Consider the following 15,100-nt stretch of genomic DNA (forward strand, 5'->3'; position numbering starts at 1 on the left):
AGCTACACCTCACCCAGACTGTCCAGCTCAGCTATACCTGGGGACAGACAGTGGGAACACCCTCCAGCTCAGCTACCTGGGGACAGACAGTGGGAACACCCTCCAGCTACACCTCACCCAGACCGTCCAGCTCAGCTACCTGGGGACAGGCAGTGAAAACATCCTCCAGCTACACCTCACCCAGACTGTCCAGCTCAGCTACCTGGGGACAGGCAGTGAAAACATCCTCCAGCTACACCTCACCCAGACCGTCCAGCTCAGCTACCTGGGGACAGGCAGTGGGAACACCCTCCAGCTACACCTCACCCAGACTGTCCAGCTCAGCTACCTGGGGACAGGCAGTGGGAACACCCTCCAGCTCAGCTACCTGGGGACAGGCAGTGGGAACACCCTCCAGCTACACCTCACCCAGACTGTCCAGCTCAGCTACCTGGGTACAGGCAGTGAAAACATCCTCCAGCTACACCTCACCCAGACCGTCCAGCTCAGCTATACCTGGGGACAGACAGTGGGAACATCCTCCAGCTCATCTATACCTGGGGACAGGCAGTGGGAACAAGGCAATAGATGTTGAGTACAGTTATCAAATTAATTCCAATTAACCATCTCCCTCTAAAAGCAAACTACAGACTCTAGACAAAGAACTGTGAACACCTACAACATGTAGTATGTACTTTTATCTACAGTTAAACCCTTTTACCATCCCTTCAAAGCGACTATTAATGCAAATATTAATGAGTTCACACATGACATTCTGCAGTATACAGCTATAACTATAAAACACTCAACACTGTTACATTTAGAGATGCTAAAAGGAACAATAAATTAAATGACAAACGTTTCAAAGTATTTTTCAGCGTCTTCAAACACTCAGTTGTCATTGAATTATTTCTGCAGTATAAAAACGCTGCACCTCCCTGTTTTCTTGTCTGTCTATCTCCAGTACATTACACCATCGTTTCCAATGAGATTCCGTAGAAGGAGCTATATGGAGATGAAAATCTGTGTCTGTCCAGCTTGCTCCACTCTGCTAATCTGTTTTTCCATCATTGCTGCTAAGATGATTAGGAGTTTGAATTCACACGTTGTCTCACAGCCAGTCCACTTGGCTCCATCGATCCTCTTAGGGAGGCTGTTTGTATCTGAGTCATATTAAGGGCCTTTATTTGGACTAATCGTATTCTGATCTCTATATGTGGGTTAACATCTTAGACTAGAGGGTCACAACGTCTTATATGGGCCCTACACCCTTGTCTTAGTGGCTGGAAAGCGACAGATCCTGTTTTTATTTTGCTAACACTTAGTAAGAAGCAGGTTAATGACTGAGTTCCTCATATAGTGAAGACAGTTTATTCAAACCGAGAACACATTCAATGTATATATTAGTGCTGGGGCGAACATGCATTTCTCATGTTAGAATATTAGAGTAAAATAATCTCTCTCGAGTGTAAAAAGTGCCCCATCAAATGACCTATCGAAGAAAAGGGAGAAACACTCATCTGTACTGTCGCTCTGTCCACCATTATAAACCTTTGTAGAACATTCCAGATCAATCCAACAGGGCTTTCAGAAGTGTGAAGAGTCTCAAGCTTTCAAACAAACAAACAAGAGAACGTATGAACTCAGTGTATGTACTGCCTGCCCTGCAGCTTGTGCACACACTTCCCATTGAACTCAGTGTATGTGCTTCCTGCCCTTCAGCTTGTGCACACACTTCCCATTGAACTCAGTGTATGTGCTGCCTGCCCTGCAGCTTGTGCACACACTTCCCATTGAACTCAGTGTATGTGCTGCCTGCCCTGCAGCTTGTGCACACACTTCCCATTGAACTCAGTGTATGTGCTGCCTGCCCTGCAGCTTGTGCACACACTTCCCATTGAACTCAGTGTATGTGCTGCCTGCCCTGTAGCTTGTGCACACACTTCCCATTGAACTCAGTGTATGTGCTGCCTGCCCTGCAGCTTGTGCACACACTTCCCATTGAACTCAGTGTATGTGCTGCCTGCCCTGTAGCTTGTGCACACACTTCCCATTGAACTCAGTGTATGTGCTGCCTGCCCTGCAGCTTGTGCACACACTTCCCATTGAACTCAGTGTATGTGCTTCCTGCCCTTCAGCTTGTGCACACACTTCCCATTGAACTCAGTGTATGTGCTGCCTGCCCTGCAGCTTGTGCACACACTTCCCATTGAACTCAGTGTATGTGCTGCCTGCCCTGCAGCTTGTGCACACACTTCCCATTGAACTCAGTGTATGTGCTGCCTGCCCTGCAGCTTGTGCACACACTTCCCATTGAACTCAGTGTATGTGCTGCCTGCCCTGTAGCTTGTGCACACACTTCCCATTGAACTCAGTGTATGTGCTGCCTGCCCTGCAGCTTGTGCACACACTTCCCATTGAACTCAGTGTATGTGCTGCCTGCCCTGCAGCTTGTGCACACACTCACAGAGAGGAGCTTCTCTGAGTATTTGAATTGCACATGCTGTGTGTCACAGAGACGAGCTGATTTGAGTATTTGAATTGTACATGCTGTGTGTGCTCAGAGGAGCTGCTCTGAGTGTTTGAATTTGCTGAGACTGTGCACATGCTCTGTGTGCTCACAGAGAGGAGCTGGTCTGAGTATTTGAATTGCACATGCTGTGTGTCACGGAGGAGCTGCTCTGAGTACTTGAATTGTACATGCTGTGTGTGCTCACAGAGGAGCTGCTCTCAGTATTTGAATTTGCTGAGCCTGTGCACATGCTCTGTGTGCTCACAGAGAGGAGCTGGTCTGAGTGAAGCAAGTGTCCCTGCTGGTTTGGGTGTGGCCAGCTAACTCATCAAACCGCATCCCTCTTTCAATGGACGTGCTTGCAGAGGTGTTGGATGCTTCCAGTCCTACATTCCTAAATGTGTTTAAAAAGATGTAAACATTACTTAATAATCAAGTTTGTTACTTGGTACTTGTATATTGACATTACCTGTGTAAATCATTGCACTTTTACAGTAAAGCATCTAAAACTCCTTTTTGTGGGGTTAAACAAACCAGGTTGAAAACTATGCCTTCCTTGGATTAAACAGACACCTCTGAACACGACTCTGTGTGTGTGTGTGTTTGGAACCTCACTGTGTGGGTTTGGAACCTCACTGTGTATGTTTTGAACCTGACTCTTTTGTTGAACCTGACTCTGTGGGTTTTGAACCTGACTGTGTTTTGTTTGAACCTCACTCTGTGTGTTTGGTTTCAGGATTCGAAGGGCACCATTGTGAGCAGGACTCAGACGAGTGTCTTGAGCAGATCTGTAGAAACGAAGCCTCCTGCTTCAACACCTTTGGGGGCTTCGTGTGTGCCTGCCAGACCGGCTGGGGGGGCACGCTCTGCGACGTGCGGGAGGATGTCTGCTTGTCCCGGCCCTGTCACAACGGGGGCTCCTGTGTGGCCAAGCCTGATGGGGCCTTCATCTGCAGCTGCCCCACCGGCTTCACTGGCCTCACCTGCCAGATCAACATGGATGACTGTGCCAGCAACCAGTGCGGCCCAAACTCTGTGTGTGAGGACGGGATCGGGGCCCACACCTGCATCTGCAACGAGGGCTATACTGGTGAGTGATTAAGCCATACCATTGCATACCACTGTTGCTGTGTCCGTACTAGAAGGCTGTGCTATTATAGACTGCTGAGGATCTTTCAGCCAATCAGAGTGCACATTTTTCATAAATAGAAAACAAATATAGATACATTTGTTATTGTATTTGTATATTAACAATAACACACTATATAATGGAGTTGTAAGACTGTAGTGTCTGTCTACGGGTTTTAAGACACTCTACATTAGGTCTTGCCTCCAGGGTCCAATAGCTTGGCTCCCCCAGATTTGAAACTGGCGCAGGTGAGACCTCTTCTTAAGAAACAAGATCTCTTCCCTGAGCTGTTAGGAAACTACCGTCCTATTTCCAACATACCATTTCTGGCAAAAGTCATTGAAAAAGTTGTTGCTGACCAACTTTACGACCATCTCATCAGTAATGATTTGCTGGAAAAATTTAAAATCTGGTTTTCGTTCCCGTCATAGTGCTGAGACTGCTTTATTGAGAGTTTGCAATGATCTTCATATGGCTACAGACTCAGGAATGCTTTCAATTAAGTTAAATCGCCTGCAGTCTCATGTTGGTGTTTCTGTGAAAGTTCTTGATTTTCTTGTTTCATATCTATGTCATCGTCGCCAGTGTATCTGCACCTCTGAAATGGGTGCTGGTGGCGCTCCTCAGGGCTCTGCTGTGGACCCCGTGTTGTTCAGTGTGTACGTTCCCTCTTGGGGACATCGTTAGGAAATACAATCATGACTTTCATTGTTATGCTGATGATATACACATCTGTGCATCATTTTCTACGCAGGCAGATATGGCAATAAATACCCTAACTGAGATCTGATCCTGGATGGCTACAAACTGGTTGAAAATAAACCCAGACAAAACTGAGTTTTTATTCATTGGTTCTGAAATGGGTTTAACGAAATATAATCCAATCAATATTATTTTTTATGGCAATTCCATTTGACCTTCCACCAGAGCAGAGTTATCAGAATAGCTTTTTATCATTTGAGAAATGTTGCCAAATTAAAATCTGTATTGGATGTGAGGGATTCAGAGATGTTAATACATGCATTTATGAATTCTCGTCTTGATTTATTGCAATTCTTTGTTTGTTGGTATAACTGCCTGTGACAAGATGCGAGTGGTGTGGTGTACAAAGTGACTGTCCAGACAATGTTTTACTCCCCCAAAAAATGTCTGCTTATTTAAGGTACAACAAATAATAAATCAGTCACCCCTATACCAGCAATGATCAGGGGTTAGTGCTGGAATCCTCTGTGCATGAAACTGTGCTTCATTAATCCCAGGGAAGTGGTGCGGTTGTGTGCAGTGCTGTGCCGTGAGGTAGTGATCAGGGGTTAGTGCTGGAATCCTCTGTGCATGAAACTGTGCTTCATTAATCCCAGGGAAGTGGTGCGGTTGTGTGCAGTGCTGTGCCGTGAGGTAGTGATCAGGGGTTAGTGCTGGAATCCTCTGTGCATGAAACTGTGCTTCATTAATCCCAGGGAAGTGGTGCGGTTGTGTGCAGTGCTGTGCCGTGAGGTAGTGATCAGGGGTTAGTGCTGGAATCCTCTGTGCGTGAAACTGTGCTTCATTAATCCCAGGGAAGTGGTGCGGTTGTGTGCAGTGCTGTGCCGTGAGGTAGTGATCAGGGGTTAGTGCTGGAATCCTCTGTGCGTGAAACTGTGCTTCATTAATCCCAGGGAAGTGGTGTGGTTGTGTGCAGTGCTGTGCCGTGAGGTAGTGATCAGGGGTTAGTGCTGGAATCCTCTGTGCGTGAAACTGTGCTTCATTAATCCCAGGGAAGTGGTGCGGTTGTGTGCAGTGCTGTGCCGTGAGGTAGTGATCAGGGGTTAGTGCTGGAATCCTCTGTGCATGAAACTGTGCTTCATTAATCCCAGGGAAGTGGTGCGGTTGTGTGCAGTGCTGTGCCGTGAGGTAGTGATCAGGGGTTAGTGCTGGAATCCTCTGTGCATGAAACTGCTTCATTAATCCCTGGGAAGTGGTGCGGTTGTGTGCAGTGCTGTGCCGTGAGGTAGTGATCAGGGGTTAGTGCTGGAATCCTCTGTGCATGAAACTGTGCTTCATTAATCCCAGGGAAGTGGTGCGGTTGTGTGCAGTGCTGTGCCGTGAGGTAGTGATCAGGGGTTAGTGCTGGAATCCTCTGTGCATGAAACTGTGCTTCATTAATCCCAGGGAAGTGGTGCGGTTGTGTGTAGTGCTGTGCTGTGAGATAGTGATCAGGGGTTAGTGCTGGAATCCTCTGTGCATGAAACTGTGCTTCATTAATCCCAGGGAAGTGGTGCGGTTGTGTGCAGTGCTGTGCCGTGAGGTAGTGATCAGGGGTTAGTGCTGGAATCCTCTGTGCATGAAACTGTGCTTCATTAATCCCAGGGAAGTGGTGCGGTTGTGTGCAGTGCTGTGCCGTGAGGTAGTGATCAGGGGTTAGTGCTAGAATCCTCTGTGCATGAAACTGTGCTTCATTAATCCCAGGGAAGTGGTGCGGTTGTGTGCAGTGCTGTGCTGTGAGGTAGTGATCAGGGGTTAGTGCTGGAATACTCTGTGCATGAAACTGTGCTTCTTTAACCCCAGGGAAGTGGTGTGGTTGTGTGCAGTGCTGTGCCGTGAGGTAGTGATCAGGGGTCAGTGCTGGAATCCTCTGTGCATGAAACTGTGCTTCTTTAACCCCAGGGAAGTGGTGCGGTTGTGTGCAGTGCTGTGCCGTGAGGTAGTGATCAGGGGTTAGTGCTAGAATCCTCTGTGCATGAAACTGTGCTTCATTAATCCCAGGGAAGTGGTGCGGTTGTGTGCAGTGCTGTGCCGTGAGGTAGTGGTCAGGGGTTAGTGCTGGCTCCATGGCTGCAGCACTGATCTCTCTGTGAACAGACAAAAACACAATAACAAACACAAGCTCCGACTGTGATATCCCGTTTCAGCGTAAGGGGTCGTACTGACGTAGCCTCGTCCCCTTTGTACCACCAACTCCTCCCTGCAAACAACCCAGCGCCATGGTCTCTCCAATCGCTGTCTGCCCGATATAAACGGCGTCCTTCCGTGTGCGTGCAGCTACGCGCCCCCCCTAATATGGTCACGTTCTGGTTTCCGCCTACCATCAAGGCTTCCCATCTAGAGGAAACATACCACCAACCTTACACAGCGCCCTTTCTGGTCGGGAGGGAGATTTACAGTTCGAATTCCTTCGCTCTCTGTCACACTGCCACTAAACTCAGCAGGCTTCAGCTTGTTCTGAACGCAGCTGCTAGACTGCTTTCTCTTGCTCGTTGTTCTAAACACATTACTCCAGTGCTCAGGTCCTTACATTGGTTACCAGTGAGCTACCGAATTGTTTTTAAAGTTGCTGTAATAACTTATAAGGCCCTTCATGGATTAGGAACATCCTATCTCCAAGAACTACTAACTCTGTAGATTCCTACTCTCTTTGAGATAAAGAAATGCAGAACTTTTAATTATTCCAAAAAGTTTTTAAAACAGCTGGAGCCGGAGCTTTTTGCTGTTGCACTCATCGGTTGTGGAACTCTAGACCGATTACCATTAGTGCGCCAAGGTCAGACTGGAAATGACATTAGTAGAGTCACGCGATAAATGCGTGAGGGAGGCAGCACCTGTGTTGAAAACTGGAAGAAAGTGGGCGGCAAAGGAAGCGGTGGAAGATGCAAAGGCTGCCCTTCGAATTGGTGATATCATGGGGCAAGTTCAGCATGGAAGAGGGGGTCTTGGTTTCAGTTCAACTCCTCCTACATGGCACAAAGCGGCCCCAGCTCAAAGGAGGAAGCTGGTAGTCAACGAGGTGCAAAAGCAGGAGGAGAGGATGAGGTGTATAAAGGCCATTTCCCAGGCCAAACAGGGAGAATGGATGAGATGGGAGAGTGTGGAACAACGCAAGATTGGCTGGAAAGACCTATGGTCAATGGAACAGAGCAGGATCAGTTTCCTCATCAGGTCAACATATGATGTTCTCCCATCACCACAGAACCTAAACCTCTGGGTAGGAGAGGATCCCTCATGTCCTTTGTGTTCATCACCTGCAACATTAAGGCACATTTTGACAGGATGTAAGGTGGCTCTTAGCCAAGGACGGTTTACTTGGCGCCATGACCAGGTGCTGCGATGTTTGGCCTTAGCATTGGAAGACAAGCGTAACAAGACCAATAAGTTGCCACCTGTTCCATCAAAACATTACACACAAAAGACAACATTCCTCCGCCCAGGAGAGCAACCACCAAGAAAAGGTGTTAAAACCAATCCTCGCCCAGGACAACTGGAAGCTGCTAGAGACTGGAATATGTTGGCAGATGTTGGTCAACGGCTTATTTTTCCACCTGAGATTGCCACCACTAACCTTCGACCAGATATTGTCTTGTGGTCTGGATCAGCACGCCTTGTTCACCTGGTAGAGTTAACAGTGCCATGGGAGGATGCTGTAGATGAGGCGTATGAGAGGAAGAAACTGCGGTATGCTCAACTAGCCACTGAAGCGGAACAGCGAGGATGGAGAGTTCGGGTTTACCCAGTGGAAGTGGGTTGTCGAGGATTTGTGGCACACTCTACAACCCGGTTTCTCAGAGACGTCGGATTCAGTGGCCAAGAGTTGCGTCGCACAGTGAAGAACTTATCTGAAGCAGCAGAGAGGAGCAGCAACTGGCTGTGGTTGAGACGGAAAGATTCTGGCTGGGGACAGGTAAGTAAGCTGGGCTGAGTTGAGTGGGGGACGGAGGGGGGTGATGCTGGGACGCCAGAATCACCGTCGAGCCCTCTTGAGGTGTCGTGGGCTAGTCGACGAAACACTGAGGATGGAAGGTGCCCACTTGAAAACCCCAGAGATGTACCCTACTTAGCTCAATCCAGACGGTTGTCATGCTGATGCGCTGGGGAGGCCGCACTTTGGTTGATCCCCGGAGCCAGCATTGCAGCCGTTGTGTGTGCTGATGCGCCAGGGAGGCAAAATAAGCTGATCCCTGGAGCCAGCATTACACTTCAGCCATTAACACCAGACAGAAGGATATCTACATCATCATATGGAAGGAAACGTAAATGGATGGAGACACATATGGATCACATTAGTTTACTGTAAAGCTACGTCTTAGTTGGTGCTTATCTTGGCGAGAGCCGAGTTCAAATCAGCATGAAGTTTTAACATCTACTCTCGTGTAATGGAAATCATGAAGATCTGGATACGTCCAGTGACTGCTGTGAATAGCGCAGCTGGCAACAAGGGAAAGACCTTGTGACAGCCTGGAGAGACAGCTGACAGGAGGAAAGAGACCCCATTGGGGCTGGTAAGGGTTAGCTACCCTTGTCGGCAGTATCCAGCTCTGTGTTTACAGGATGCTGGAGACACCCGCCCAAGGCTTCTAAGAAATTAAAGAGAAAAATACCCCTAGAGTCTGCGAGAGCGGGGGCGGAAGATGACTCAACGTTGGACAACACGGTTAACGACTTAGGAACGGAAACGGATATGAGTATGGAGAGTACTTCACAAAAGACTAGTTCAAGATCTGCAGTTAACAAAGACATGGAACTCCAGGTTTGTGTCTGCGGCTGGAGCAAGGCGACAACGGTCAGGGGTTTGAAGATTCATCAAGGGAGAATGAAATGCTTGAGGGAGAAGGGACAAGGGCCTCGCATTGATCAGTACTTCTTACGAAGTCAGTCAATTCAGTCGAATGAAATCCAGCGACAGGAAGCAAACCACAGTTCGCAGGATATCAGCACCCCTGTCATAGATGTGAGGAGGACTTGCATGGACACAGTTAGTGATGAACCTAATGATCCTTGTGAACCCGGTCAGACAAACCAGCATAAGAGAGAAAAGAACCTCAACGGGCACAAGCCTGGAGTTAAATGGCCAAGAGCTTGTGAGAAAACTGCATGGGACACAGTAAACACAGATCTCTGCGTTGCATTGGAAAGATTAAGTGGAACAGTTGAAAAGAAGCTGGATAAATTTGGGGACATCATCTACGCATATGGAAGTGAGAGGTTTGGAGTTGAAAAAAGGAAGGAAAAAGTACAAACTATTCCTGGAAAGTCTAGACGGCAGCAGGAGATTGAACGCTTAGTTAGAGAAAGGAGACAGCTGAGGAACCAATGGAGAAGAGCAGAACAAAGTCAGAAGGAGGGACTCAATCTCTTACAAAAGGTCATAAAAGATAAGCTTGCAACATTGCGCAGAGCTGAGCGCCTACGGAAACGCTACAAAAAGAAGGAGCGTGCGAGAGCTAACTTTTATAAAGACCCATTCAAATTTGTAAAGAAGTTATTCACCAGTGAGAAGAATGGCACACTAAAAGCATCTAAGGTTGAGCTGGAGAGATATTTGGAGGAAACACATACAGATTCAAAAAGGCAGGAGTCTATGTCAATTCCGTCAGACATCCCACCTATCAATCCACCAGAATACCAAATGGAGGACTGTGCACCTAAGTGGAAAGAAATAGAGCAAGCTGTGAAAAAAGCAAGGGCTTCATCATCTCCAGGGCCTAATGGAGTTCCGTACAGAGTGTACAAGAGTGCTTCAGGAGTTCTACGAATTCTGTGGAAATTGATGAAAGTGGCATGGGAAAAACAGGTTGTACCAAGAGCATGGCGCCGAGCAGGTGGAGTCTTTATACCTAAAGAAAAAGATTCTACAAGCATCAGTCAGTTTCGTCCCATTTCCCTATTAAACGTAGAAGGCAAGATTTTCTTCAGCATTATTGCTCAGAGATTGTCAGCTTACCTATTAAAGAACTGCTTCATTGACACTTCAATACAAAAAGCGGGCATTCCAGGTTTCCCAGGTTGCTTAGAACACATCAATGTGATCTGGCAACAAATTCAATCAGCTAAAAAGGAGAGGAAGGAGCTCCATGTGACATTCCTGGATTTGGCTAATGCATATGGTTCAGTGCCACATGAACTACTTTGGGCAGCATTTGATTTTTTCAGTGTACCGATGACAATAACAAATTTAGTGAAAGCCTATTTTGGAGATTTGCAATTCAGTTTTTCAACTTCAGAATTCAGCACTACATGGCAATGCCTAGAGGTTGGAATAATGGCAGGATGCACCATTTCTCCACTGGCTTTTACCATGGCAATGGAAGTAATCATTAGGGCATCAAAATGGGTAGTAGGAGGAGAGCGCTTGGCTTCTGGATTGCGACTACCACCAATTCGAGCATATATGGATGACATGACAACCATGACTACAACAGTAGCCTGCACTAATCGATTATTGGGCAAATTAACCAATAACATTGAATGGGCACGAATGCAATTCAAGCCCACTAAATCAAGGAGCATCTCTATAATTAAAGGCAAAGTAGTAGATAAAACATTCTTCATTAATGGTGAGGCAATACCAACAGTGTCTGAGAAGCCAGTGAAGAGTCTTGGGAGATGGTACGACGGGGATCTAAAGGACACAGTTCGTGTGGGAGAAGTTAGACAACAAGCAGTGGAAGGGTTGAAGAGCATAGACAGCTGCGCTCTACCAGGTAAACTAAAACTCTGGTGCTTTCAGTTTGGTCTACTGCCGAGGTTGCTGTGGCCACTGACTGTGTACGAGGTTTCTTTGACAACAGTAGAGAAGCTGGAAGCTTTAATCAGTTCATACATCAGGAAATGGTTGGGAGTTCCACGCTGCCTCAGCAGAGTGGGACTTTATGGTAAAGGAATACTGCAGCTACCAGTCTCTGCTCTAACCGAGGAGTTTAAGTGCGCCAAGGTCAGACTGGAAATGACATTAGTAGAGTCACGCGATAAATGCGTGAGGGAGGCAGCACCTGTGTTGAAAACTGGAAGAAAGTGGGCGGCAAAGGAAGCGGTGGAAGATGCAAAGGCTGCCCTTCGAATTGGTGATATCATGGGGCAAGTTCAGCATGGAAGAGGGGGTCTTGGTTTCAGTTCAACTCCTCCTACATGGCACAAAGCGGCCCCAGCTCAAAGGAGGAAGCTGGTAGTCAACGAGGTGCAAAAGCAGGAGGAGAGGATGAGGTGTATAAAGGCCATTTCCCAGGCCAAACAGGGAGAATGGATGAGATGGGAGAGTGTGGAACAACGCAAGATTGGCTGGAAAGACCTATGGTCAATGGAACAGAGCAGGATCAGTTTCCTCATCAGGTCAACATATGATGTTCTCCCATCACCACAGAACCTAAACCTCTGGGTAGGAGAGGATCCCTCATGTCCTTTGTGTTCATCACCTGCAACATTAAGGCACATTTTGACAGGATGTAAGGTGGCTCTTAGCCAAGGACGGTTTACTTGGCGCCATGACCAGGTGCTGCGATGTTTGGCCTTAGCATTGGAAGACAAGCGTAACAAGACCAATAAGTTGCCACCTGTTCCATCAAAACATTACACACAAAAGACAACATTCCTCCGCCCAGGAGAGCAACCACCAAGAAAAGGTGTTAAAACCAATCCTCGCCCAGGACAACTGGAAGCTGCTAGAGACTGGAATATGTTGGCAGATGTTGGTCAACGGCTTATTTTTCCACCTGAGATTGCCACCACTAACCTTCGACCAGATATTGTCTTGTGGTCTGGATCAGCACGCCTTGTTCACCTGGTAGAGTTAACAGTGCCATGGGAGGATGCTGTAGATGAGGCGTATGAGAGGAAGAAACTGCGGTATGCTCAACTAGCCACTGAAGCGGAACAGCGAGGATGGAGAGTTCGGGTTTACCCAGTGGAAGTGGGTTGTCGAGGATTTGTGGCACACTCTACAACCCGGTTTCTCAGAGACGTCGGATTCAGTGGCCAAGAGTTGCGTCGCACAGTGAAGAACTTATCTGAAGCAGCAGAGAGGAGCAGCAACTGGCTGTGGTTGAGACGGAAAGATTCTGGCTGGGGACAGGTAAGTAAGCTGGGCTGAGTTGAGTGGGGGACGGAGGGGGGTGATGCTGGGACGCCAGAATCACCGTCGAGCCCTCTTGAGGTGTCGTGGGCTAGTCGACGAAACACTGAGGATGGAAGGTGCCCACTTGAAAACCCCAGAGATGTACCCTACTTAGCTCAATCCAGACGGTTGTCATGCTGATGCGCTGGGGAGGCCGCACTTTGGTTGATCCCCGGAGCCAGCATTGCAGCCGTTGTGTGTGCTGATGCGCCAGGGAGGCAAAATAAGCTGATCCCTGGAGCCAGCATTACACTTCAGCCATTAACACCAGACAGAAGGATATCTACATCATCATATGGAAGGAAACGTAAATGGATGGAGACACATATGGATCACATTAGTTTACTGTAAAGCTACGTCTTAGTTGGTGCTTATCTTGGCGAGAGCCGAGTTCAAATCAGCATGAAGTTTTAACATCTACTCTCGTGTAATGGAAATCATGAAGATCTGGATACGTCCAGTGACTGCTGTGAATAGCGCAGCTGGCAACAAGGGAAAGACCTTGTGACAGCCTGGAGAGACAGCTGACAGGAGGAAAGAGACCCCATTGGGGCTGGTAAGGGTTAGCTACCCTTGTCGGCAGTATCCAGCTCTGTGTTTACAGGATGCTGGAGACACCCGCCCAAGGCTTCTAAGAAATTAAAGAGAAAAATACCCCTAGAGTCTGCGAGAGCGGGGGCGGAAGATGACTCAACGTTGGACAACACGGTTAACGACTTAGGAACGGAAACGGATATGAGTATGGAGAGTACTTCACAAAAGACTAGTTCAAGATCTGCAGTTAACAAAGACATGGAACTCCAGGTTTGTGTCTGCGGCTGGAGCAAGGCGACAACGGTCAGGGGTTTGAAGATTCATCAAGGGAGAATGAAATGCTTGAGGGAGAAGGGACAAGGGCCTCGCATTGATCAGTACTTCTTACGAAGTCAGTCAATTCAGTCGAATGAAATCCAGCGACAGGAAGCAAACCACAGTTCGCAGGATATCAGCACCCCTGTCATAGATGTGAGGAGGACTTGCATGGACACAGTTAGTGATGAACCTAATGATCCTTGTGAACCCGGTCAGACAAACCAGCATAAGAGAGAAAAGAACCTCAACGGGCACAAGCCTGGAGTTAAATGGCCAAGAGCTTGTGAGAAAACTGCATGGGACACAGTAAACACAGATCTCTGCGTTGCATTGGAAAGATTAAGTGGAACAGTTGAAAAGAAGCTGGATAAATTTGGGGACATCATCTACGCATATGGAAGTGAGAGGTTTGGAGTTGAAAAAAGGAAGGAAAAAGTACAAACTATTCCTGGAAAGTCTAGACGGCAGCAGGAGATTGAACGCTTAGTTAGAGAAAGGAGACAGCTGAGGAACCAATGGAGAAGAGCAGAACAAAGTCAGAAGGAGGGACTCAATCTCTTACAAAAGGTCATAAAAGATAAGCTTGCAACATTGCGCAGAGCTGAGCGCCTACGGAAACGCTACAAAAAGAAGGAGCGTGCGAGAGCTAACTTTTATAAAGACCCATTCAAATTTGTAAAGAAGTTATTCACCAGTGAGAAGAATGGCACACTAAAAGCATCTAAGGTTGAGCTGGAGAGATATTTGGAGGAAACACATACAGATTCAAAAAGGCAGGAGTCTATGTCAATTCCGTCAGACATCCCACCTATCAATCCACCAGAATACCAAATGGAGGACTGTGCACCTAAGTGGAAAGAAATAGAGCAAGCTGTGAAAAAAGCAAGGGCTTCATCATCTCCAGGGCCTAATGGAGTTCCGTACAGAGTGTACAAGAGTGCTTCAGGAGTTCTACGAATTCTGTGGAAATTGATGAAAGTGGCATGGGAAAAACAGGTTGTACCAAGAGCATGGCGCCGAGCAGGTGGAGTCTTTATACCTAAAGAAAAAGATTCTACAAGCATCAGTCAGTTTCGTCCCATTTCCCTATTAAACGTAGAAGGCAAGATTTTCTTCAGCATTATTGCTCAGAGATTGTCAGCTTACCTATTAAAGAACTGCTTCATTGACACTTCAATACAAAAAGCGGGCATTCCAGGTTTCCCAGGTTGCTTAGAACACATCAATGTGATCTGGCAACAAATTCAATCAGCTAAAAAGGAGAGGAAGGAGCTCCATGTGACATTCCTGGATTTGGCTAATGCATATGGTTCAGTGCCACATGAACTACTTTGGGCAGCATTTGATTTTTTCAGTGTACCGATGACAATAACAAATTTAGTGAAAGCCTATTTTGGAGATTTGCAATTCAGTTTTTCAACTTCAGAATTCAGCACTACATGGCAATGCCTAGAGGTTGGAATAATGGCAGGATGCACCATTTCTCCACTGGCTTTTACCATGGCAATGGAAGTAATCATTAGGGCATCAAAATGGGTAGTAGGAGGAGAGCGCTTGGCTTCTGGATTGCGACTACCACCAATTCGAGCATATATGGATGACATGACAACCATGACTACAACAGTAGCCTGCACTAATCGATTATTGGGCAAATTAACCAATAACATTGAATGGGCACGAATGCAATTCAAGCCCACTAAATCAAGGAGCATCTCTATAATTAAAGGCAAAGTAGTAGATAAAACATTCTTCATTAATGGTGAGGCAATAC

General features: G+C 47.1%; 1 protein-coding gene across 1 annotated transcript in view; it reads left to right on the forward strand.

The window, feature by feature from the left end:
- The window catches only part of LOC117396973 (protein crumbs homolog 2-like), a 197,460-nt gene that overhangs the window by 32,259 nt on the left and 150,101 nt on the right, over window positions 1-15,100 (forward strand). The window contains exon 4 of the mRNA XM_059005292.1: window positions 3,228-3,581. Within this exon, the coding sequence (XP_058861275.1) occupies window positions 3,228-3,581 (354 nt within the window). The remainder of the gene's footprint in view (window positions 1-3,227; window positions 3,582-15,100) is intronic.

Source organism: Acipenser ruthenus, chromosome 31, assembly GCF_902713425.1.
Source record: "Acipenser ruthenus chromosome 31, fAciRut3.2 maternal haplotype, whole genome shotgun sequence".
NCBI classification, from domain to species: Eukaryota; Metazoa; Chordata; class Actinopteri; order Acipenseriformes; family Acipenseridae; genus Acipenser; species Acipenser ruthenus.